The 26,291-nt window shown below is 42.2% G+C and overlaps 1 protein-coding gene across 3 annotated transcripts in view; it reads left to right on the forward strand.

The window, feature by feature from the left end:
• Positions 1 to 20,654, forward strand: part of NUP160 (nucleoporin 160) — a 71,993-nt gene extending 51,339 nt beyond the window's left edge. For all 3 annotated transcript variants that reach the window (XM_050759130.1, XM_050759132.1, XM_050759131.1), the window contains 11 exons: positions 88 to 184; positions 278 to 383; positions 5,579 to 5,739; positions 6,534 to 6,594; positions 10,245 to 10,355; positions 10,551 to 10,674; positions 12,305 to 12,406; positions 13,775 to 13,916; positions 15,576 to 15,701; positions 18,303 to 18,407; positions 19,563 to 20,654. In XM_050759130.1, the coding sequence (XP_050615087.1) occupies positions 88 to 184; positions 278 to 383; positions 5,579 to 5,739; positions 6,534 to 6,594; positions 10,245 to 10,355; positions 10,551 to 10,674; positions 12,305 to 12,406; positions 13,775 to 13,916; positions 15,576 to 15,701; positions 18,303 to 18,407; positions 19,563 to 19,652 (1,225 nt within the window). In that variant the 3' untranslated portion in view covers positions 19,653 to 20,654. The remainder of the gene's footprint in view (positions 1 to 87; positions 185 to 277; positions 384 to 5,578; positions 5,740 to 6,533; positions 6,595 to 10,244; positions 10,356 to 10,550; positions 10,675 to 12,304; positions 12,407 to 13,774; positions 13,917 to 15,575; positions 15,702 to 18,302; positions 18,408 to 19,562) is intronic.
• Positions 20,655 to 26,291: the final 5,637 nt, after the last annotated feature.

The following is a 26,291-nucleotide window of genomic DNA, read 5'->3' on the forward strand; positions in this document are numbered from 1 at the left end:
TCATGATCTTTTTTAGAGAAGACAATTTACCAACTCTGTTTAACCTACTAAGATAGTTTGCCCTCATATTCCTTTCTTTCCTTCTAGACAATTAGATTGTTTACGGCAGTTGGTGGTAGTTCTTTGTGAACGCTCACAGCTACAGGATCTTGTAGAGTTTCCCTATGTGAATCTGCATAATGAGGTAATTTTAGTTATTCAGTGCTGGCTTTCAGCAAGTATGGTGGTTGCCATGATTGCTACTGACTTAGTTATCTGATTACTTCCCCTTCCCTAGGTTGTGGGAATAATTGAGTCACGTGCTAGAGCCGTGGACCTTATGACTCACAATTACTATGAACTTCTGTATGCCTTTCACGTCTATCGCCACAATTACCGCAAGGGTGAGCAATGTAACCAGACAGTATCTTGGAGACAACCTTATTAGTTTAATCATGTTTTACCAAAATATTGTGTGTTGGACTTAGGTAATTTTTAATATGTGTTTCAGTACAAGGTTAACTTAAACTTTTTGAAGATTATCTTGAAGATATGCCCTTGCTTCCATTCTAGAACTTTCTCAAGGCGTTGCCACTGAAATGGCATTCTATTTGCATCTTCTGTCCAATTATAAAGGAAATTAGTGCCAGGCGCAGTGGTTCACACCTGTAATCCTAGCACTTTGGGAGGCTGAGGCAGGTGGATCACCTGAGGTCAGGAGTTCGAGACCAGCCTGGCCAACATGGTGAAACCCCTTCTCTACTAAAAATACAAAAATTAGCCATACGTGGTGGCGGCCACCTGTAATCCCAGCTACTCAGGAGGCTGAGGCAGGAGAATTGCTTGAACAGGGTGGGGCGAGGGGCGGAGGTTACAGTGAGCCAAGATCACACCACTTCACTCCAGCCTGGGCAAAAGAGCAAAACTCTGTCTCATAAATAAATAAATAAAGGAAATTAGCTTTTTCACTAGAGACAGCATGAAGTTTTGAGACTGGTTTTGAGTACCTGTGCTATTTTACCATTGACCTTCTCCCTTTCCACATTTCAGTTCTTAGAGCAAAATTCTGACTGCTTAAATGTGCTTAGGTTATGCGTATAATAGACGATATTCCGCATTAGCTATGGTTAGATTGTCCCACCTCCCCTCAATTAAATGCCAAATCAAATCCTTAAAGAGGGGACTAAAATTTACATTTAGGGCTGGGCATGGTGGCCCACGCCTGTAATCCCAGCACTTGAGGAAGCTGAAGCGGGTGGATAACTTAATGTCAGGAGTTGGAGAACAAGCCTGGCCAACATGGTGAAATCCCCTCTCTATTGAAAATACAAAAAATAGCTGGGCATGATGGCGGATGCCTGTAATCTCAGCTACTCAGGAGGCTGAGGCAAGAGAGTCACTTGAACCCAGAAAGTGGAGGTTGCACTGAGCCAAAATCATGCCACAGAACTCCAGCCTGGGTGACAGAGCAAGACCCTGTCTCAAAAAAAAAAAAAAAAAAAAATTACATTTAGAAATTATCAAATGATATACTGGTGAATTCTTTTTTTCTTCATTCAGCTTTTTAATTTAAAATTTGTCAAGTCTAAAATTTGTCAGAACAGTTAAAACATTAATGCAATGAACATCTCCCTATATACCTTTCACCCAAATTCCCCAGTTGTTAATATTTTACATCATTTTCTTACCTCTCTCCTCTTCCCTCCTTTCCTTTTTTCCCCCTTCCTTCCTTCCTCTCTCTCTCAATACCTATTGATTTATTTACTTGTTTGTTTTTGCTGGTCTTTCTGAGAGGAAGTTAAAGACATCATGATTTTTTTTAATGTCATCGGTTATTTAATTAGGTTCTTCTTAAGACATTTAGAACACCAATTAGTGAGGATAAATTCCATTTGTCAGGGCAGACACCGATCGCAGGTAGCCCTGGAGCTAAGGAATAGCTTTGATTTTTGGTAAAATTTGTGAGTCCACAGCTTTCTGATCAATCCTGCTCTGCTCTGTAATCTCATATCTCTCTTTTTCTGTGTCGAAGATCTCACCTTCCTGGTGTCTGGGCTTCCACAGCTGCTGCTTTTTTTCTTTTTTTTTTTTTTTTTTTTTTGAGATGAAGTCTCACTCTGTCACCCAGGGTAGAGTGCAGTGGCACCATGTCTGCTCACTGCAACCTCCACCTCCCAGGTTCAAATGATTCTCCTGCCTCAGCCTCCCAAGTAGCTGGGATTACAGGTGCCCACCACCACGCCCAGCTAATTTTTTTATATTTTTAGTGGAGACGGGGTTTCACCATGTTGGTCAGGCTGGTCTTGAACTCCTGACCTCAGGTGATCCGCCCATCTCCGCTTCCCAAAGTGCTGGGATTACAGCCATGAGCCACTGCACCTGGCCAGTAATGTTTTTTATAGCACATCCCTCCCAGACTGCCCTTACCCTGGATCTAGAATACACTGCATTTAGTTGTGCGATGTCTTTAGGCTCCTTTAATCTAGAGCCTCACTTTGCCTTTGATGACATTGATATTTTTGAAGCATATAGGTCAGTCATTTTTGTAGAATGTATCTTAATTTGGACTTACGTTATCAATGCATTATTTATCAGAACAGCTAAAATGAAAGGAATGTGAGATTGTTTTAAGATTATATTTTGCAATATAATCACCGTGGAATGTCTTAACATTTTTGTACCATTTTTACTTAGAATTTTCTTTGGTTTCTTGCTGATTTTCATTGGAAAAAAATAGATGGAGTTTATTCATAGGCAGGTTCTTAACATTCCTAATAGTAAAACATATTTGCATATTCTTTATTTTCTTGAATCATATAGGAAGGGAAATATAAATTATTAAAGATCTCTCAGTATCTGCATTCACAATAACGTTTTATCAACCTGCTTAGTACCAGTTTAGCAAGATTAATGTTCAGGTTTTTCTAGAGCAAGACTGTTCTAAAAGTGCCTTACATATTGCAGGTGTTCAAAAATATGTGTTGAAATGAAAAATAGTTTTATTTGAAAACTGAAAGAATTTTTAATGATATTTTTAATTTCTGGAGTCCCATGCCGTCCCAGAACAGTGGACTTTTCAGTATTATAAAAATGAGAATCTGTGTTCTTTTTTTTTTTTTTTTTTTTTTTTTGAGACAGAGTCTTACTCTGTCGATCAGCCTGGAGTGCAGTGGCTCGATCTTGGCTCACAGCAACCTTCACTTCCAGGTTCAAGCAATTTTCCTGTCTCAGCCTCTCGAGTAGCTGGGATTACAAGCGCCCACCACCATGCCCACCTAGTTGTGTTTTGTGTGTGTGTGTGTGTGTTTTTTTTTTTCCAAGACAGAGTCTCACTCTGTCGCCTAGGCTGGAGTGCAGTGGCATAATCTCGGCTCACCGCAACCTCCGCCTTCCCGGGTTCAAGCAATTCTCCTGCCTCAGACTCCTTAGTAGCTGGGACTACTGGCATATGCCACCACACCCAACTAATTTTTTTTTGCAACTCTGCCTCCTGGGTTCAAGTGATTCTCCCACCTCAGCCTCCCGAGTAGCTAGGACCACAAGGGTGCCACCACACCTGGCTAATTTTTGTATTTTTAGTAGAGAGGGGGTTTCACCATGTGTTGGTCAGGCTGGTCTTGAACTTCTGACCTGAAATGATCCACCCACCTCAGCCTCCCAAAGTGCTGGAATTACAAGCGTGAGCCACCACACCTAACTCGTAATTTTTGTATTTTTAGTAGAGACGATGTTTCACCATGTTGGTCAGGCTGGTCTCGAATTCCTGGACTCAGGTGATCTGCCCACCTCTGCCTCCCAAAGTGCTGGGATTACAGGCGTGAGCCACTTTGCCTGACTGAGAATCTATGTTCTTAAGCAGAGAGTATCCAAACATCTCTTGGTCTCAGTCCTGGGCAGGTATAGGTGACAATGTGGCTGAGACTAGCTCTATAAACTAGTCTTCTGCACTTGTTATGGTAATGTAGTATCTACATGTCAAAAAAAATTTTTTTTTCTTTTTTTGTTTTAATTGTGGTAAAATACACATAACATGCAATTTATTGTCTTAACCATGTTTGGGTTTTTTTTTTTTTTTTTTTTTTGGACGGAGTTTTGCTCTGTTGCCAGGCTGATGGAGTGCAGTGGCGTGATCTTGGCTCACTGCAACCTCTGCCTCCCAGGTTCAAGCGATTCCCCTGCCTCAGCCTTGCGAGTAGCTGGCACTACAGGCGCATGCCACCACGCCCAGCTAATATTTTTTTGTATTTTAGTAGACACAGGGTTTCACCATGTTCGCCAGAATTGTCTCAATCTCCTGACCTCGTGATCTGCCCATCTCGGCCTCCCAAAGTGCTGGGATCACAGGCCTGAGCCACCGCGCCTGGCTATTTTAACCATTTTTAAGTGTACAGTTCAGGAGTGTTAAGTGCATTCACAATATTGTGTAACCCATCTCCAGAACACTTTTCATCTTGCAAAACTGAAGCTCTATACCCACTAAACAACTACTCCTTGTTCCTCCCAACCCCGATCCCCTGGCAACCACCATTTTACCTCCCATCTGTATGAATTTGGCTACTTGAATCATAATAGTATGTGTCTTTTTGTGACTGTCTTATTTCACCTAGCATAATGTCTTCAAGGTTCATCCTAGTAGTGGCATCAGAATTTTCTTCTTTAAAGATGTCTTTAAAAATTAGCTGGGTTTGGTGGTGGGCTTCTGTAATCCTGGCTACTTGGGAGGCTTAGGCAGGAGAATCACTTAAACCCAGGAAGCAGAGGTTGCAGTGAGCTGAGACTGTACCGTTGCATGCCACCTTTGGCAACAAGAACAAAACTCCGTCTCAAAAAAAAAAACAGATATCTTAAAGATAATTAAGTGATTTTCTATTATATTTATATGTCAGATTTTGTTCATCAATGGACACTTGGATTGCTTTCACCTTTGGCTTTTGTGGATAATGCTGCTATGAACATGGGTGTAAAACTATCTCTTTGAGACCCTTCTTTTCATTCTTTGGAGTATATACCCAAAAGTGGAATTACTGGATGATATGATAATTTCACTTTTAATTTTTTGAGGAACTGCCATACTGTTTTCCATAGCAGCTATACCATTTGACATTCCCAGCAAGAGTGCACAAGGGTTCCAGTTTCTCCACATCCTCACCAACATGTGATTTTTTTCAGGGGGCTGGGGTTACATCAAACCCAATTTTGTTTTAAATTTTAACATTTGATTAGGGATAGCATTCTCTCTGCGTATCTCTAGAGACAAATTTTGGAAGGCCAGGCGTTGTGGCTCACACCTGTAATCCCAGCGCTTTGGGAGCCCTAGGTGGGCAGATCACGAGGCCATGAATTCGAGACCAACATGGTGAAACTCTCTACTAAACTCTGTCCTAAAAATACAAAAATTAGCTGGGTGTGGTACTCGTGTGCCTATAATCCCAGTTACTCAGGAGGCTGGGGCAGGAGAATCGCTTGAACCCGGAAGGCGGAGGTTGCAGTGAGCTGAGATCACGCCATTGCACTCTAGCCTAGGCGACAGAGCAAGACTCTGTCTCAAAAAAAAAATTTTTTTGGAAGTTCTAAAGTCTGATTTATTATCTCCTCATAGCTGGCACAGTGATGTTTGAGTATGGAATGCGTCTTGGCAGAGAAGTTCGAACTCTCCGGGGACTTGAGAAACAAGGCAACTGTTATCTGGCTGCTCTCAATTGTTTACGACTTATTCGCCCAGAATATGCGTGGATTGTGCAGCCAGCGTCTGGTGCAGTGGTATGAAAACGTTTCATCCTGGAATTTTGGGGTCATTAAATCTACTTGTTTTGGTCCTTTTAAAACTATTATGTCATTTTGCTTGATTTGATTTACAATTTCTACTGAGATATTTGTGAAAAAAACCTATGTTTACAATTCAGTTGTTATATATTACTACCCCTTCAGTTCTCAAGTTCAGAATTATTGTAGGAAGAAATATCGCAGAGTGGTTTTGGAGTTAGACAGACCTGACCCAATTCAGACAAGTTACTTAATCTTTTGTTGTTCAGTTATTCTCTGGCATAAAATATGGATAATACCTACTTTATAGGATTGTTTGGGTATTAATGAGATAATTCAAGTCAATTGCTTAGGACAGTTAACAGTGCCTGGCCTAGAAAATATGCTCAGTAAATGGTAGCTGCTTTTATTTCTATTGTGTTTGTTAATGCAGTCTACAGTTACTGTTTTAAAGGACACACATTTTGAGTTCTTCCTATCATACTGATGGGTCGGATACATGCAACTGTTTCTGTTACATATAACTCTGGAACCAAGAAAAATTAGTTGATTTACATGGAGATCAAAATCCCTGTCCTTGGACTCAGTAATATGTTATGGATAAGTTAACAACTTGGCAAAGAACTTCTTTCTTTGTCTCATAGTTACAGTACCTCTGTAAGAACTCTGCTGGTTGAAATAAAAATCATTTCCATTGAGAGAATTTAAGCATAAAAGCTCTGAATCACAATTAATGATATCAAAATAAAATACTGATTTTCACAGCTAAATTGCTTGTTTTGTTTTATCAGTATGATCGCCCTGGAGCATCCCCTAAGAGGAATCATGATGGAGAATGCACAGCTGCCCCCAGTGAGTCAGGAGTCTCACACTGGTTCTTTGCTAGACAGTAGTAATATTGTTATTGTTAGTTATATTATGATAGAAATATGTAGTTAAATAAGTTACATATAGTAGTAATATATAAATGTTATAATAGTAACAGTTGCCCTTGTAAAACACAGGTTTTAACTGCAGGCATCTATCATACAGATTCTCATTTTCAATAAGTATACTGGATTCTTTTTCTGGAGATTTGTCACAATTTGAAAAAACTCCCAATTGAACCACATAGCCTAGAAATACTGAAAAAGTTAAGGAAGCCAGGTGTGGTGGCTCAGACCTATAATCCCAGCGCCTTGGGAGGCCGAGGCAGGTGGATCACCTGAGGTCAGGTGTTCAAGACCAGCCTGGTCAACGTAGCGAAACCCCTTCTCTACTAAAAATACAAAAATTAGCTGGGCAGTAGTGGCCCTCACCTGTAATTCCCGCTACTCAGGAGGCTGAGGCAGGAGAATCGCTTGAACCCAGGAAGTGGAGATTGCAATGAGCTGAGATTGTGCCACTGCATTCCAGCCTGGACGACAGAGTGAGACTCCGCCTCAAAAAAAATCACGTTTAGTGGGACTCATACGAAGTGTCAGTAGTGATGCTGGAAGTGCTCCCAAGGAGCAGAAAAAAGTCATAACATGACAAGAAAGAGTTGAACTGCTTGATATCTACTGTAGATTGAGGCTGGCAGCTGAGGTTGCCTGCCATTTCAAGAAAAATGAATCCAGTGTAAGGAACGTTGTAAAAAAAAAAAAAGAAGAGAAAATTTGTGAAGCTATTGCTTCAGCTTCGCCAGTAGGTACAAAAACCTTGTACTTTTTGCAAAATACGTTTTTATCTCATGTTGAAAATCCAGCTTTTATGTGAGTACAGTATTGATATAAAAAAGGCATACCTATAGACTCTAACATGATTTTCAAAACAAGTTATTACACAACAACTTAAAGCAAAAGGAAGGTAAAAGATTAAAGCTGGAGAATTTAATGCCAGCAAAGAATGGTTTGAAAATTTAAGAAAGAGATACAGCTTTTAAAATGTCAAGATACAGGAGAAGCAGCTTCTGCTGACCAAGAAGCAGCAGATGAGTTCCCAGACACTATTAAGGAAAATCACTGAGGGGAAACGACATTTGCCTAAATATGTTTGTTTGCTTTTGCTTTTGTTTTTGTTTTTGAAACAGGGTATCACTCTGTTACCTAGGCTGCAACGCAGTGGCACAATCATGGCTTACTGCAGCCTCAAACTCCTGGACTCAAGCAATCCTCCTACCTCGGACTCCCATAGTGCTGGGACTACAGGCATGAGCCACTGTGCCTGCCTTCCCTATGATTTTCTTAATAACATTTTCTTTTAAGAGTACAGTATAGGCCAGGTGCGGTGGCTCATGCCTGTAATCCCTGCACTTTGGGAGGCTGAGGCGGGCGGATCACCTGGGGTCAGGAGTTCAAGACCAGCCTGGTCAGCAATGATGAAACCCTGTGTCTACTAAAACTACAAAAAATTAGCCAGGCGTGGTGGCGGGTGCCTGTAATCCCAGTTACTCAGGAGGCTGAGGCAGTAGAATTGCTTGAATTCGGGAGACTTAGGTTGCGGTGAGCCGAGATCACGCCACTGCACTCCAGCCTAGGCAACAAGAGCAAGACTCCGTCTCAAAACAACCACAACCAAGAGTACGGTATATAGGCCAGGCATGGTGGCTCATGCCTATAATCCCAGCACATTGGGAGGCCGAGGCAGATGGATCACCTGAGGTTGGGAGTTCGAGACCAGCGTGACCAACATGGAGAAACCCTGTCTCTACTAAAAATAAAAAATTAGTTGGGCGTGGTGGCGCATGCCTGTAATCCCAGCTACTTGGGAGGCTGAGGCAGGAGAATCACTTGTACCCAGGAGGCAGAGGTTGCAGTGAGCCAAGATTGTGCCATTGCACTCTAGCCTGGGCAACAAGGGTGAAACTCTGTCTCAAAAAAAAAAAAAAAAAAAAGGATAGTATATTATATAAAATACAAAATATGTGTGAATTGACTGTTTAGGTTGTCAGTAAGGCTTCTGGTCAGTAGTCAGCTATTAGTAGCTAAGTTTTTGGGTAATGAAACGTTATATGCAGAGTTTCAACTGCTCAGGAGTCAGCATCCCTAACCCCTGCATTGTTCAGGGGTCAACTATACATGTAATTTAGACAGTAGTTATATTGTAACATATATAGTTACACTGTTATATACTACATATAGTAGTAACATTGTTATATACTATATATATTATATATAATAATGACATTGCTGTAAAAATATTGTAAAGTTCCTTCTTTTTAGTTTATTTTCAGCATTCTAATCTGCTAAAGGTTGTCTGGTAGCACTTCTAAAATGTTGTACAACAGTAAGAGAAATGAAAATGCTTAAATAAGAGTGTGGTTTTTTCTTGTATGCTGTATTTAAATTAGCTTAGTTCCAAGTTTTTTTAATCAGGTTCTTTTGCTATTACCACAGAGGCATGACATCCTTCCATAAACAGCCGAGGCTCTAGATTTGGACTCATCTGGTTTTAATTCTGCCTCTCACAGTTTGGTCATATTTCTTTCTTACTGATAGAGATGACAGACAGTATTTCACAATTATAGTGGTTAAATGAGGCCAGGTGCAGTGGCTCACGCCTTGTAATCCCAGCATTTTGGGAGGCCAAGGTAGGAAGATTGTTTGAGCTCAGGAGTTTAAGACCAGCCTGGGCAACTATAGCAAGACCCTGTAGAAGAAAATTCTTTTGGCCAGGCATGGTGGCTCACATCTGTAATCCCAGCACTTTGGGAGGCCAAGGCAGATGGATCACAAGGTCAGGAGATCGAGACCATCCTGGCCAACATGGTGAAACCCTGTCTCTACTAAAATACAAAAAATTAGCCAGACTTGTTGGTGCACACCTGTCGTCCCATCTACTCAGGAGGCTGAGGCAGGGGAATTGCTTGAACCCGGGAAGTGGAGATTACAGTGAGCCAAGATCGTGCCACTGCACTCCAGCCTGGCAACAAAGCGAGACTCCATCTTAAAAAAAAAAAGAAAAGAAAAATGTTTTTTTTAGGCCAGGCATAGTGGCTCATGCCTGTAATCCCAGCACATTGGGAGGCTGAGGTGGCTGGATCACCTGAGGTCAGGAGTTTAAAAACAGCCTGGCCAACATGGTGAAACTCCATGTCTACTAAATACAAAACTTAGCTGGGCATGGTGGTGCCCGCCTGTAATCCCAGCTACTTGGAAGGCTGAGGCAGGAGAATCACATGAACCCAAGAGGTAGAGGTTGCAGTGAGCCAAGATCATGCCACTGCACTCCGGCCTGGGTGACAGAGAGAGATTTGTTTTCTTAAAAAAAAAAAAAAAGTTTAAAGAGTTAAATGAAATTACATGTAGTACCTTGTAAGCACCTTCTCAGCTGCATTTGTTAAAATACTTTGATTTGACATGGGATATTGCATAATTTGTTTAAGTTAGCGTTTATTTAGTTCCCTGTTTTCTCCTTCCTTCATGCATTTGGAAATTAGATTGAATGTTATTTAATGTTCAGTGGAAATTGACAGGCTGAGTTAATCTAGTGGATACTTCTTTGTATTTTGGGAGTTCAAAATATTTTTCTTTGATGTATAGCAAATCGACAAATTGAAATCCTGGAACTGGAAGATCTGGAGAAAGAGTGTTCCTTGGCTCGTATCCGCCTCACTTTGGCTCAGCATGATCCATCAGCGGTTGCAGTTGCCGGTAGGAATTCAAGAGTTAAAAGCCTCTGACTTGTCAGCACTAAGAGCACATTTTAGGTCAAGGCAGTGTATGTAGCATGCTAGATGGGTATAAAGCATGGGTTGTTACTCAGAGATACTCATCAACAAAGCAAAATCTTTGGTTTCATTTGTGTCTGCCTTGGCTACACAAAATAATCTTTTTCCATTTTCACAGGAAGTTCATCAGCAGAGGAGATGGTCACTCTCTTGGTTCAGGCGGGCCTCTTTGACACTGCCATATCACTCTGTCAGACTTTTAAGCTTCCCTTAACACCAGTCTTTGAAGGACTTGCCTTCAAGTATGTATAAAATTATCTTTTTATAGTCTTTTCTAATGCAAATATATTATCCTCTTGCTTAGTGTGAAGCAGTCGTCATAAGCCAAGTAGCCTGTATACCATTTGTGGTTTGAAGAAGTGTTTTGTTTAATCCATCCAAGCATTCTTAAAAAAAATTTCAGCCGGGCGCCGTGGCCCATGCCTGTAATCCCAGCACTGGGAGGCAGAGGCAGGCAGATCACCTGAGGTCAGGAGTTTGAGACCAGCCTGGCCAACATGGCGAAACCCCGTACCTACTAAAAATACAAAAAATTAGCAGGGCGCAGTGGTGGGCGCCTGTGATCCCAGCTACTTGGGAGGCTGAGGCAGGAGAATCGCTTGAACATGGGAGGCGGAGGTTGCAGTAAGCCAAGATCACGCCATTGCTCTCCAGTCTGGGTGACAGAGCGAGACTGCATCTCAGGAAAAAAAAAAGAAAAAAAGAAGAATTTCTTGGCCAGGCACTGTGGCTCACATCAGTAATCCTAATACTTTGTGAGGCTGAGGTGGGTGGATCACTTGAGACCAGCCTGGCCAACATGGTAAAACCCTGTCTGTACTAAAAATACAAAAATTAGCCAGGTATGGTGGCACACAACAGTAATTTCAGCCTCTCAAGAGGCTGAGGCACAAGAATCGCTTGAACTTGGGAGGCGGAGGTTGCAGTGAGCTGAGATCGCGTCTCTGCACTCGAGCCTGGGCAACAAAGCGAGACTCTGTTTCAAAAAAAAAAAAAAAAGTTTGTGAATTAGAAATATTTTGAACTTTCAGAATTTTTCAGCTGGGTGCAGTGGTGTACACCTGTAACGTCAGCACGTTGGGAGGCCAAGGTGGGCAGATCACTTGAGGTCAGGAGTTCGAGACCTGCCTGGCCAACATGACGAAACCCCATCTCTACTAAAAATACAAAAATTAACCAGGAGAGGTGGTGCGTGCCTGTAATCCCAGTTACTTGGGAGGCTGAGGCAGGAGAATCGCTTGAGTCCGGGAGACGGAGGATACAGTGAGTTGAGATTGCACCACTTCACTCCAGCCTGGGCAACAGAGTGAGACTCCATCTTAATTAAAAAAAAAAAAAAAAAGAGGCTAGGTGCGGTGGCTCATGCCTGTTATCCCAGCACTTTGGGAAGCCAAGGCGGGCGGATCACGAGGTCAGGAGATCAAGAGCATCTTGGCTAACATGGTGCAACCCCGTCTCTACTAAATATACAAAAAATTAGCCAGGCATGGTGGCATGCGCCTATAGTCTCAACTATTCAGAAGGCTGAGGTAGGAGAATCACTTGAACCTGGGAGGCAGAGGTTGCAGTAAGCCGAGATTGCGCCACTGCACTCCAGCCTGGGTGACAGAGTGAGACTCCATCTCAAAAAAAAAAGAAAAGAATTTTTCATCATTAATTTTATCTTGGAAGTAAATTGTCTCTTAATGCTTACTGATGTCCTTGTAGGTATCCAGTAGTGTGACTTGAGGAAGAGATGATTCAATATTCCAGTAGTGAATTCAGCAAAATACTAGAGATGAAGTTTTCATCTTATCTCTCTAGTTTTAGTATCAAATTAAAGTGGTACGTTTCAGTGTTCAGTTTTCAAGTGTGGAACTATTTTCATTTCAGATGCATCAAATTGCAATTTGGAGGAGAGGCAGCACAAGCAGAAGCCTGGGCCTGGCTAGCAGCCAATCAGCTCTCATCTGTCATCACTACTAAGGAGTCGAGGTACAGCCCTGGTGTTCATCCAACTCTGGGTGGTTCTGCCTTTCTCAAAGCTGTAACTGTCTTTCTCTGATTAAATTGTCCTACATAGATCATTTCACTTTTTTCTTTCTTTTTGGCTAAGTTTTTGTAGGGGCTGTAAAGTTTATAATTAAGGTGACATCATGTCATTTATTGTCCAAACTAGGATGTCTTTGCCTATGAAATGTCTCCTCCATAACCCCCTCCTCAAAGACTTATTGTATCATATCAGGAAAGGGTAATCTTACACACAAAAATCTGTATTTACTTGGTTTCAGAGTATTATCCTCCTTTTTTCTCCCATTACTTCCATTGAGCAGTCACTGCATGGTGTCGTCACAGTGTCTTCTTATAGCTTGTCTCCAGCTGCTGTTCAGCAGTCTGTCACCCATCAGCCCCCATCATCCACCATACCTTCTTCAGATCTCCTCTGTTCGTATACTTCTCCAGTGCACCCACTTAGTGTCCACGTAAATGTACTTCAGCTTCTTCAGAAACCTTCTCTAACATCCCTAACCCTCAGTAAGCTTCCCTTTCTGAACTGCATTTGCACTTGGTATTATACAGCTTAGCACTTTAGAGTGATAGCATTTTAGAATTTGGAAGTTCTCTGACATTAGTTTTCAACCCCTAAATTAGCACATCAGAATAACTGATTAAAATACGTATTATGAGAAATCACCCTAGTCTTCTAAGTTAGAACTTCTGCATGATTCTAATGCTTGATCAGGTTTGCAAACCAGTGTTCTGAACCACTTTCTTGTTTCATAAATGCAGAAACAAAGGAGTTAAATGAATTATGTATTAATAGCCAAACAAATACGTTTGTTTACTAAATACTTTTGTTTACTACATACTAAATACGTTAGTGGGAGAGGAATATATGAACCCAAGACATTTAGTTTCTAGTACTATCGCCTAAGTCACATTAGCCCAAATAATATTTGTTCCCATTTAGCTATATTATTCAGTCGTGAATGTCTAAAGCTTTCCTTGTAAGGCTGGGCATGGTGACTCCTGCCTGTAATCCCAACACTTACAGATCACTTTAGCTCAGGAGTTTAATATCAGCGTGGACAACATAGCAAGTCCTTGTCTCTACAAAACATAAACAAGATTAGCCAGGCATAGTGGTGCATGCCTGTATTCCCATCTATTTAGGAAGCTAAAATGGGAGAATCTGGGGCAGAGGCTGCAGTGAGCTGAGATCACACCCTTGCACTCCAGCCTGGGTGACAGAGAAAGACCCTGTCTCAAAACAAAGTTTTCCTAGTAAATACATGCTTTGAATGGTACTCAAAATAGCTATTAAGAATCTGAAACTCATTAGTCATTTTTGGTTTTTTCAAGTGCTACAGATGAAGCATGGCGACTATTATCAACTTACCTGGAAAGGTACAAAGTCCAGAATAACTTGTACCACCACTGTGTAATCAACAAGCTCTTGTCTCATGGAGTGCCTCTACCTAATTGGCTTATAAACAGTTACAAGGTAAGTGGATTATAACTTGTACAGAGTAAGAACCCACTCTTTGTCATTCTGGATAATTTCATGAGATGATTAAAAATATGACTGCCATGGCTCATACCTGTCATGCCCACACATTGGGAGGCCAACAGGGGAGGGTGGCTTGAGCCCAGGAGTTTGAGACCAGCTCAGGCAACATAGGGAAACCCCATCTCTATTTAAATTTAAAAATATATAAAGAAAAAGAAAAAGGTGGGGTGATAACTTATGGGAACATATTGACTTATGTACTTTGAGAAGCTTTTCATCATAGCTAAAACCATAAGAACAATTCAGGTTCATTTCCACAGTACTACTGTGTATTTAGATTTGAAGTTTCATAGGTTAGTAATTAGGTTAATGACTACTATTATATTCACTGAACAGTGAGTTTATATTTAGAACAATGAGCATATGCATGACACAGGATTTACTATTCATACCTCAAAAAACCCACAGGAATGGGTGGAGTACTTTTCAAATAATGTAACAGTATGGCTGGTCTGAGTGCAGTGGTGTTCACAACTAATTGAGCACAACCAGTTTCCAATTGGTTCCTTCTCCACTCCCACTGTTTCACCTGACTATTAAAAATCAAACACAGGTTCTTAGACTGTCTGCATCAGAATTATTCAAATGGCAGGCTTCTTCAAAGTACAGATTCCTCATCCTAGATTTATATAATCAGATTATCTCAGGCTAGGAGCCAGAAATCTATGTTTTAAGAAGCTCCTAATTTGATTTTGATGCATGCTAAAGTTTGGGAACTTCTGCATCTGAACCACCTTGAGTAGGATAAGGAAAGAGAAAATCTAAAGGTTAAAATCAGGAAAGTTTTTTTTTTTTTAAGGTAGAAAGGAGGCCGGGCGCGGTGATTCACACCTGTAAACCCAGCACTTTGGGAGGCCAAGGCAGGCAGATCACCTGAGGTCAGGAGTTCAAGACCAGCCTGGCCAACATGGTGAAACCCCATCTCCACTAAAAATACAAAAATTAGCTGGGTGTGATGGTGCGTGCCTGTAATCTCAGCTACTCCAGAGGTGGAGGTTACAGTGATCTGAGGTTGCACCACTGTCCTCCAGCCTGGGCGACAGACTCTGTCTCGAAATAAATAAATAAATAAATAAATAAATAAATAAGAAAATAGGGAAGGCAGCTAAGATGGTAAAGGTAAGATTGTGATCAAATCGGAATATAGAAAGCATACTTAATTAATAGAGCTCTTCCAAATAGAGACTTCAGATTTAAAGTTGGTGATTCTTTGAACTTATTTTGCGTTTGTCATTCATACATTTCTTATTATGTGAATATATTGTCACTTTAGTATTCAGGAAAAGTTTATTGACTTTACAACTGTGGAAGCTGAAGTGGAAAGAAGTTAAAGTATATCTTAGGTCATAAAACAGGGGAAGAAGGCTATTTAACAGATAGGGCCTCCCAAACTGCCTAAAAGTAACGGCTCTTAGGAATTCAACTTTTTTTTTTTCCTAACTCCCCAGATTTGTTATCAGCCCTTATCCTAAGATATAGATGAGTAAACCAAGCCACTGGTTTAATTATGTTGAGAAATACAAATGTTAGGGAATCAGCCACTCAGCGTTCTTTGGTCAGTACTAAAAATTCTTAATCACCGACTTTTCACAGAAGGTTGACGCTGCTGAATTACTTCGTTTATACTTAAACTATGACCTTTTAGAAGAAGCTGTGGATTTGGTGTCAGAATATGTGGATGCTGTATTGGGTAAAGGACATCAATACTTCGGAATTGAGGTAGGCATATACAAATGGTCCCCAATTTACAATGGTTTGACTTACGATTTTTCAACTTTACAATGGTTTGAAAGTGATGAACGTTTATGAGAAACCATACTTTAAAATACTCATGGCTGGGCACAGGGACTCACGCCTATAATCCCAGCACTTTGGGAGGCCGAGGCGGACAGATGCCTGAGGTCAGGAGTTCGAAACCAGCCTGGCCAACATGGTGAAGCCCCGTCTCTACTAAAAATACAAAAATTAGCCAGACGCGGTGGTGTACACTTGTAATCCCAGCTACTCAGGAGGCCGAGGCAGGAGAATCACTTAAACCTGGGAGGCAGAGGTTGCAGTGAGCAGAGATCACACCACTGCACTCCAGCCTGGGCAACAGAGTGAGACTGTCTCAAAAATAAATAAATAAATAAACAAAATACTCATACAACTGTTCAGTTTTTCACTTGCAGTACAGTATTCAATAAGTTACACAAGATATTCAACAGTGTATTATAAAGTAGGCTTTCTGTTAGATGATTTTGCCCAACTTTATAGGTCAATGTTAAGCATGCTGAGCATGGTTAAGTAGGCTATAGGCTAAGCTGTGATGTTCATTAGGTTAGGTGTATTATATGCATTTTCAACCTATGATATTTTCAACTGATAATGGGTTTATTGGAAAACAAACCCATCATAAGTTGAGGAACATCTGTGTAGTTGTATATATAGATATATATAGATAGATAGATAGACATAGACATAGATATATATATATATTTTTTTTTTAGCCAAGTCTTGCCCAGCCCCCAAGCTGGAGTGCAGTGGTGCAACCTCCGCTTACTAGCTCACTGCAGCCTCCGCCTCCTGGGTTCAAGTGATTCTCCTGCCTTAGCCTCCTGAGCAGCTGAGATTACAGGCACCTGCCACCACATCCAGCTAACTTTTTAATATTTTTAGTAGAGACAGGGTTTCACCATGTTGGCCAGGCTCGTCTCGGAACTCCTAACCGGAAGTTATCTATCCCCCTCGGGCTCCCAAAGTGCTGGAATTACCCACAGGAGCCACCACGCCCGGCCTAGGCATTTCCTTTTATTACCATGCTATGTAAGGTGAGAATCTGAGAGTAAATTGAATTATATATTAGTGTATTTAACCATTACTATCTGTAGTTATACAACTAAATATTGACACTCTAGGAGTCTCTAGTCTCCTGTTTATAAAATAGGAATTTCATCTTTATCAAAATAATATGGCATTAGGATTCAGTGGAGAGAGGTAAACAAAATGGTATTGTGTGTATGCCGGGACTGTGTTAAGTCTCTACAAGCATTTTCTTATTTAATCCTTATAGCAGCCTTATGAGGGATGTTTTAATTTTATATTTTTTAACCCATGAGGGAACAGGCTTAGAGGTTAAGTTATCACAGGCTCACACAGATGGTAAATATAATAGAAGAGCCAGGTCTAAATAGGTGTAGTTAACTACAGCTTCAACCCTCATGAAATCAGCCAGGTGCAACAGCTCACACCTGTAATCCTAGCACTTTGGGAGGTCAAGGTGGGAGGATCATTTAAACCTAGGGGTTCAAGACCAGCCTTGGCAACATAGAACCGATATCTACAAAAAATAGAAAAAAATTAGCTGGTCACGGTGGTGCATGCCTGTAGTCCCAGCTATGTGGGAAGCTGAGGTGGGAAGATCACATAAGCCCTGGAGGTTGAGGGTACAGTGAGCTGTGATCATGCCACTACACTCCAGGCTGAGTGACAGAGTGAGACCTTGTCTCAAAAAAAGAGAAAGTTGACATGAAATTATTATTATTTTTTTAAATTTTTATGTTTTTTCCAAGATGGAGTCTCGCTCTGTCACCCAGGCTTGAGTGCAGTGGCACGATCTCGGCTCACTGCAACCTCCATCTCCCGGGTTCAAGCAATTCTTCAGCCTCAGCCTCCCGAGTTGCTGGGACTACAAGTGCCTGCCATCGCACCCAGCTAATTTTTGTATTTTTAGTAGGGATGGGGTTTCACCATATTGGCTAGGCTGGTCTCGAACTCCTGACCTTGTGATCCGCCCACCTTGGCCTCCCAAAACGCTGGGATTACAGGCCCAGCTGACAAGAATTTTTAAATACATTTAATTTAACCAAAAAAATGACAAGTTTCCCAATTGGAGAAAAGAGGGTTCCCATTGTGTGCGTGCACATGTATACACACAGTTTCTTGTGGGGGAAAAAAAAGCATTTTATTTGGCCAGGCGCAGTGGCTCACTTTGGGAGGCCAAGGCAGGTGGATCACTTGAGGCCAGGAGTTCGAGACCAGCCTGGCCAACATGGTGAAACCCCATCTCTACTAAAAATAAAAATAAAAAAATTAGGCATGCTGGTGCACATCTGTAGTCCAGCTACTCGGGGGAGGCTGAGGCACAAGAATCGCTTGAGCCCAGGAGGTGGATGTTGCAGTGAGCTGAGATCGTGCCACTGCACTCAGCCTGAGCGACAGAGCGAGACTGTCTCAAAAAAAAAAAAAGGGCATTTTATTCTACAGAGTCCTATGAAAGCAACTACCCAGAAGAAATGGTACACTTTGCAGACTGTTTTCAAATAAACATTTTCCTTTTAGTTTCCACTGTCCGCAACAGCCCCAATGGTGTGGCTTCCATACTCCTCTATAGATCAGCTTCTCCAGGCTCTGGGGGAGAACAGTGCCAACAGTCACAACATCGCAGTAAGTCAGCCCTTTCATGAGATGTCTTCTGTAAGCCCCTGCACAGCAGTTACACCTTCCAGCTTGATCTTCAATTCTCTGGGATTAGAAAGGGAGGGCAAAAGCCTAGTTTTGTCCCTTAGCAAACTGCCCAATCCCTTTATAGATAAGGCAAAGGATCTAAGCAATAGGGTCGAGAAAACGTAATGAGGAACTGTGTAAGTGTTAATTATACAGAGACAAATGGCAAGCAGTCGGTCCATCCTTTCAAGGGTTTAGTTTGGTAGGGCAGACCCTACAGGGTAAACAGGTACTTGAAATACAGTGTGATAGGCCGGACACGGTGGCTCACACCTGTAATCCCAGCACTTTGGGAGGCTGAGACAGGCAGATCACCTGAGAGGTCAGGAGTTCGAGACCAGCTTTGCCAACATGGTGGAACCCCGTTTCTACTAAATATACAAAAATTAGCCGGACATGGTGGCGGGAGCCTGTAATCCCAGCTACTCGGGAGGCTGAGGCAGGAGAATCGCTTGAACCTGGGAGGCGGATGTTCCAGTGAGCCGAGATTGCACCACTGCACTCCAGCCTGGACGGCAGAGTGAGACTCCATTTCCCCGACCCCCCAAAAAAGAAAGAAATACAGTGTGATAAATTATCACTGTCCTGAGGGAAGTTGGCATATATAACAACATTTCTCAGGAGTCATATATTTGCTCTGCTTGCCTTAACATAAAAAACAATAGTGTTTCCTTTGCTCAGAGTCATTATAGTGATGGCTTATTTTGTTTACCAGTGAGATAGAGTGCCTCCTGAGCCTATCTAAAATATTAGTTCTCTATTTCACTTGGCAGCTAATAACTAGTTACATCAGATGCAGCACCTCTGGTTCTAAGAAAAGAGCTAGTGATCCTTTTATTAGAAATACTGGTATAATTTCCATACTTAGAAAATTCATTCAGAAAATGAGATTGAAATGTTGTATGTAACAGAGAGGCCTAGTTTTATCAGTAGGGTCACAGAGGAGAATCCTATACCAAATGGTGATTTTATGAAGCAGAGTGGCTAACATCTTTATAAGGTGGAATCTGCTTGTTGAAGTCAAAGTGATTAATAACTTCAATCTTTTTCCATTGTTGAGCTGTTCTGTAATGTTTTCCTTCTTTTCTCTTATAGCTGTCCCAGAAGATACTTGACAAATTGGAGGACTACCAGCAAAAAGTTGATAAGGCAACACGGGATTTATTATATCGTCGGACCTTGTGATCTGGATTGTTACCTAGCCTTTGTAACCGCTTGGTGCCTCTTAGGGCTTAAGACTACCCTACAGGAACCCTGTACTCAAGGCCAATTTTTGTAACTCTAAATGATGTGTACAACATTCAAGTCTGCATTCTGCACAAGATAGGAGGGCGGAAGAGTCAGAGGACCCTGTGCTTGCTGGTGGTGCTAACACAATTTCTGGTGTTGAACCTTGGTCTCAAATAGCTGCTTTTGTATATGATCCACAAGCTTTTTTAGAGTTTATATTTTTTTAAACTACCGAAGACATTCATTATCTGCAAATTAAGACCCATGTTCACTTTCCAAAATAGCTGAGGGTTGTTGGCTTGTTGTAGCTGACCACCAAAAGCAGTCACTGCAGATCTTTTAATTCTTCCCTATCACCTTTTGTATTTTAATGCAATTATTTTGGTCCAGAACTGACATGTATTTTCTGTATTGTACACAAAGGCTAATAATTTTGCATACTCTTATTTATTTTGGAGGTTTTGTATGATCTTCAATCAAGTATTAAATAATTTGCCTAGATTAAGCCTAAAATGATGACCAGCTAATTAAAGAAAATATTTTGAATCTGGTTCTGAGCTAAAGTTAAGTAAATTCTTAGCTAAGAAAAAATTGGAAATCCATCATCTATATTAACAACAGATTCTCAGAGTAAATTGTTAACTTCTATGATTTATGATAATCAAGCTGGACTTGATCATACAAGTTAGTCTCATAATGTATTGGACCAAAATATAAACTTCATTGGTCAGATTCAGAAGCATTTATGCTCACAAGTTTTGTGAAAGTGAAAAATAATAAAATCATCTTGGATTTTATTCTATATATTAAAATTTATCTTTTAAGGAAACAATCTGTATACTACTTGCTTGTATAGCCTTTTGACCCTTCTTGAGTTTTTCATAAGCCTTTAATTTTTATACTTTCAATACCATATTTACATTATATGTTTTAATTAACAATGTGAGTTTCTCTGTGGTGCTGTTGTTGGTAGATGCTGAGGTGTGTGATTCTTTTTTTTCATTTTAGCTCTACTATGATTAATGTGAGGCATTTGGTGCAATTAGGGACTGGGAGAGCGCCTGTCCTCCCAGCTCTCTAAACCTGTGGCTTTCAACGACAGTAAGAAAGACATTTTGACCTATATACACATATATAAACAAAAGTTTCACAAAATTTGTATCCTCACCTACTGTGTATCCTGATGTTTTCATGAGTGACTAATGGATCATAACCCATAGTATGAAAACATCAAGAGCCAGGCGTGGTGGCTCACTCCTATAATCCCAGCACTTTGGGAAGCTGAGACAGGCGTATCACTTGAGATCAGGAGTTCAAGACCAACATGGCAAAACCACATCTTTCAAAACAAAAATTAGCTGGTCGTGGTGGTGCGTACTTGTAGTCCCAGCTACTACAGGGGCTGAGGCGGAAAGATGACTTGAGTCTGGGTGGTAGGGGTTGCAGTGAGCCCTGGGCGACAGGGAGACAAAACCCTATTGTAGCCATCTCTGGAGAGCAAGAAATAGTGAGAGACTAGCCCTATTCCAGAAACTCCCCCCCTCCCACACACACACACCGTTTGTGTTGCTAATCAATGCAGTGGTTTCCATGGTGGCAGTTCACAAGATGCTGACCAGCTTTTCCTGTGCTTGTTGTTTAGGTTCAAGGCCTAGAACCCATGCTCAACCCAGCCCAGCTCTTCTGTCCATTGTCTTCTACCTTCCTCATTTTGAGTCCCAACCAGAACAGAGTATACCCCCATCCTTCCACTTCACTTTTCTCACAGCTTTGAGTCTGCTTTTTTTTTTGTCAGACCGAGTTTCACTCTTGTTACCCATGCTGGAGTACAGCGGCATGATCTCAGCTCACCGCAACCTCTGCCTCTTGGGTTCAAGTGATTCTCCTGCCTCAGCCTCCCGAGAAGCTGGGATTACAGGCATGTGCCACCACGCCTGGCTAATTTTGTATTTTTAGTAGAGACGAGGGTTTTCCATGTTGGGCAGGCTGGTCTTGAACTACCAACCTCAGGTGATCTCCCCACCTCAGCCTCCCAAAGTGCTGGGATTACAGGGGAATTGCAACAGAGAAAGAGTTGTGCAGTGCAGGGCGCAGTGGCTCACACCTGTAATCCCAGCACTTTGGGAGGCCAAGGCGGGCGGATCACGAGATCAGGAGTTTGAGACTAGCCTGACCAACATGGTGAAACCCCGCCTTTACCAAAAAAAAAAAAAAAGAGGCCAGGTGTGGTAGTGTGCGCCTGTAATCCCAGCTACTCAGGAGGCTGAGGCAGAAGAATAGCTTGAACCTGGGAGGCAGAGGTTGCAGTGAGCCGAGATTGCGCCATTGCACTCCAGGATGGGCAACAAGAGTGAAATTCTGTCTCAAAAAAAAAAAAGAAAGAGTAATTCATGCAGAGCCAGCTGTGCGGGAGACTGGAGTTTTATTATTACTCAAATCAGTCTCCCCGAAAACTCAGGGATCAGAGTTTTTAAGGAGAATTTGGTGGGTAGGGGGCCAGTGAATCAGGAGTGCTGATTGGTTGGCTTGGGGATGAGCTCATAGGGAGTCGAAGCTGTCCTCTTCTGCTGAGTCAGTTCCTGTCGGGGATGCACAGAACTGGTTGGCAGGTCCAGGTGGGACCATCTGGTTGTGAGAAATGAAAAATCTGAAAAGACATCTCAAAAGGCCTATTTTAGGTTCACAATAGTGATGTTACCTTCAAGAATAATTAGGGAAGTTTCAAATCTTATGACCTCCAGAAAAATGGCTGGTAATATTTAGAAATCCAGCCCCTCTCATCTGACTTTGTGGCTGGTGGCCTTTCATTTGTTTTACAAGAACAGTTTAGCTTTTTGGGAAGTCCTGTTACATAAACTATACACTAAATTCCTTCCTAAAGGTATCTTGGCCTATGCCTAGGAATGAATGAACAAGGACAGTTGAGAGGTTAGAAGCACGATAGGGTCAGTTAGGTCTGACACCTTTCACTGTCATCATTTTCTGAGTTAAGATTTTTGCAAAGACAGTTTCATAACCAGTCTAGCCTGAAAAATGCATTTTATACCATTTTTTTTTCTCTTTTTTCCCTAGTTTCAATATGTAACCTTGAAGCTTACTGCAGAAATCTTTTCTTCTTCTCCTTAGTCTTAAAATATAGCCTTGAAATGTACTTCCTTTGAAATATGTTCTTCCCTTTCTCACCATACAGTCCATTACACCATGCACATTTATCTAACTGCATGCTTGTACCTAGTTATGTGCTTACCCGGGGGCTAATCTCGAGATCAAGCATGGAGACCCAGTTGCAAAAATCCAGAGATTACCTCGAGGTAGTTAGTCTATAATACCACCTGGCCATTGTTGAGATGACACCAGTGCCTGCATTCCAGGTGACTGAGACCCAAGATAGCCACCAAAATGAGACACACGGACCTTGTACTCAGCACAGCTCCTGCATGCCACCAGTATCGAAAGTTTCCCTTTTTAAACCCTTGCCTTCTCCCCAGAAATTTGAAGTGGTTGCTTTGGATGTGAATCTAGCCATTTCCCCATTGCTAGTTTTGGTAAATTTCTTTTTTTTTTTTTTTTTTTTTTTTGAGACGGAGTCTTGCTCTGTCGCCCAGGCTGGAGTGCAGTGGCGTGATCTCGGCTCACTGCAAGCTCTGCCTCCCGGGTTCACGCCATTCTCCCGCCTCAGCCTCCCAAGTAGCTGAGACTACAGGCGCCCGCCACCACGCCCAGCTAGTTTTTTGTATTTTTAGTAGAGACGGGGTTTCACCATGTTAGCCAGGATAGTCTCGATCTCCTGACCTTGTGATCCACCCGCCTCGGCCTCCCAAAGTGCTGGGATTACAGGCTTGAGCCACCGCGCCCGGCCAGTTTTGGTAAATTTCTTTCTACCATACCTTGCTGTTGTTTTGGGGCTCTCCAAGTGGCGAGCCACTAGACCTGCACTCACTTACATAAGTATGATTACTATACTTAATCATACTGTATTGTACACTTGAAATTTGCTAAGATAATATATCTTAAGGCTTCTCACCGTACACAAACAAAAAGGTAACTATATGAGGTGAGGGATATGTTAATTAACTTTGTCAAAAGACAAATTGCAACAAATTTAAAGATTTTTTTTTCTTTTTTTCTAGTTGGAGTCTTGTTCTGTCACCCAGGCTGGATGGGAGTGGAACGATCTTGGCTTACTGCAATCTCCGCCTCCCGGGTTCAAGCAATTCTCCTGCCTCAGCCTCTGGAGTAGCTGGGACTACAGGTGTGCACCACCGCGCTCGGCTAATTTTTGTATTCTTAGTAAAGATGGGATTTCACCATGTTGGCCAGGCTGGTTTTGAACTCTTGACCTTGTGATCCGCCCACCTCAGCCTCCCAAAGTGCTGGAATTACAGGCATGAGCCACTGCGTCTAGCCTAAAGATCTTAATTAGCTTTTATTTATCACTTGTGTGAACTGGGCAACACTTCCTTCCATAAAATAGAATGAGTGTTCCAACAAGCTAAACAGAGGAGGTTGGTCTTATAGACAGAAACGGGCTAAGGAAAGCAGAAAACAAAACGCAGCTTGGTGGCTTCCTTTTTTCTTTAGGCAGGGTCTTGTTCTCACACCCCAGATGGACTGCAGTGGCGCAATCATGGCTCATTACAGCCTGGACCTCCAGGGCTCAATTGATTCTCCTGCCTCAGCCTTCAGAGTAGCTGGGACTACAGACGAATTTTTATTATTTTTTTGTAGAGATGGAGTTTTGCCACGTTGAACAGGCTGGAAATGGTTTCAAAGTTACTTTCCTTGTAAAGGTTAAAACAGAGGGGATTTCCTTATCATGCTGACTAAAGCTGGCCTGTTTGGGGACTTGGCTATTATCTCTGTCTCCTGATTTCCTAGATGGTGACATAAACACTTAATTTTTTTTTTTTAATAGAGATGGGGTCTTGCTATGTTGCCCAGGCTGGTCTTGAAATCCTGAACTCAAGCGATCCTCCCACCTCAGCCTCCCAAAGTGCTGGGATTACAGGCATGAGCCATCGTGTCCAGCCAAACAACTTCATTTTAGTTTAATGATATGTAACTCTAACATGAGTAACTCCATTTGGGTATGGCCTGTTGGGGCCTAGTACAGGAGTTCAGTCCAAAATAATGGCTTCCTGTAAATTTTTTTTTTTTTTTAGACGGAGTTTTGCTCTTGTCGCCCAGGCTGGAGTGCAATGGCACGATCTTAGTTCACTGCAATCTCTGCCTCCCAGGTTCAAGCGAGTCTCCTGCCTCAGCTTCCTGAGTACCTGAGATTATAGCTGCATGCCACCACACCCGGCTAATTTTTGTATTTTTAGTAGAGATGGTGTTTCACCACATTGGTCAGGCTGGTCTTGAACTCTGGACCTCAGGTGATCCACCTGCCTCAGCCTCCCAAAGTGCTGGGATTACACTGTCGCCAGGCTGGAGTGCAATGGCGCGATCTCGGCTCACTGCAACCTCCGCCTCCCAGGTTCAAGTGATTCTCCTGTCTTAGCCTTCCGAGAGTAGCTGGGACTACAGGCACACGCAACCACGCCCAGCTAATTTTTGTATTTTTAGTAGAGACGGGGTTTCACCATGTTGGCCAGGATGGTCTCGATCTCTTGACCTTGGATCTGCCTGCCTCGGCCTCCCAAAGTGCTGGGATTACGGGATTACAGGCGTGAGCCACCGTGCCCACCCACCCTCCTATAAATTTTATTGAATAACTGATTGTGGTAATCATTTCACTATGTATATGTACATCAAATCACATTATATACCTTAAATATATACAATTTTTATCAATTATGCCTCAAATAAGCTAGGGAAAAAAGCCAATGGTTATCAACTCTGGCTAAGCATTAGAATAATCTAAGGAGCTTTTTAAAAAAGCAAGCTGGTTGCAGTTCATCACAACTATAATCCCAGCACTTTGGGAGGCCAAGGTAGATGGCTTGAGGCCAAGAGTTTGAGTCTATCCTGGGAAACAAAACAAGACCCTGTCTTTACTTAAAAATAAATTGGCAGCCGGGCACGGTAGCTCACGTGAGGCCGTAATCCCAGCACTTTGGGAGGCTGAGGCAGGTGGATCACCTGAGGTTCAGGAGTTTGAGACCAGCCATGGCCAACATGGTGAAACCCCATCTCTACTAAAAATAAAAAAATTAGCCAGGTGTGGTGGCGCACACCTGTAATCTCAGCTACTTGGGAGGCTGAGGCAGGAGAATCGCTTGAACCTGGGAGGCAGAGGTTGCAGTGATCTGAGATTGCACCATTGCACTCCGGCCTGGGCGACAAGCATGAAACTCCATCTCAAAATAATACATAAACTGGCAAAGTGCAATGGCTCACGCTTGTAATCCCAATGCTTTCAGAGACTGAGATGGGCGGACAGCTTGAACCCAGGAGTTCCAGACCAGCACAGACAACATGGCAAAACCCTATCTCTACCAAAAATAAAAAATTAGCTGGGATTAGTGGCATGCACCTGTAGTCTCAGCTACTCGGGAGGGTGAGGTGAGAGGATCCCTTGAGCCTCAAGAGGAAAAGGCTACAGTGAGCCATGATCATGCCATTGTACTCCAGCCTGGGCAACAAAGCAAG

The sequence above is a fragment of the Macaca thibetana genome, chromosome 14 (assembly GCF_024542745.1).
Source record: "Macaca thibetana thibetana isolate TM-01 chromosome 14, ASM2454274v1, whole genome shotgun sequence".
Lineage (NCBI taxonomy): Eukaryota > Metazoa > Chordata > Mammalia > Primates > Cercopithecidae > Macaca > Macaca thibetana.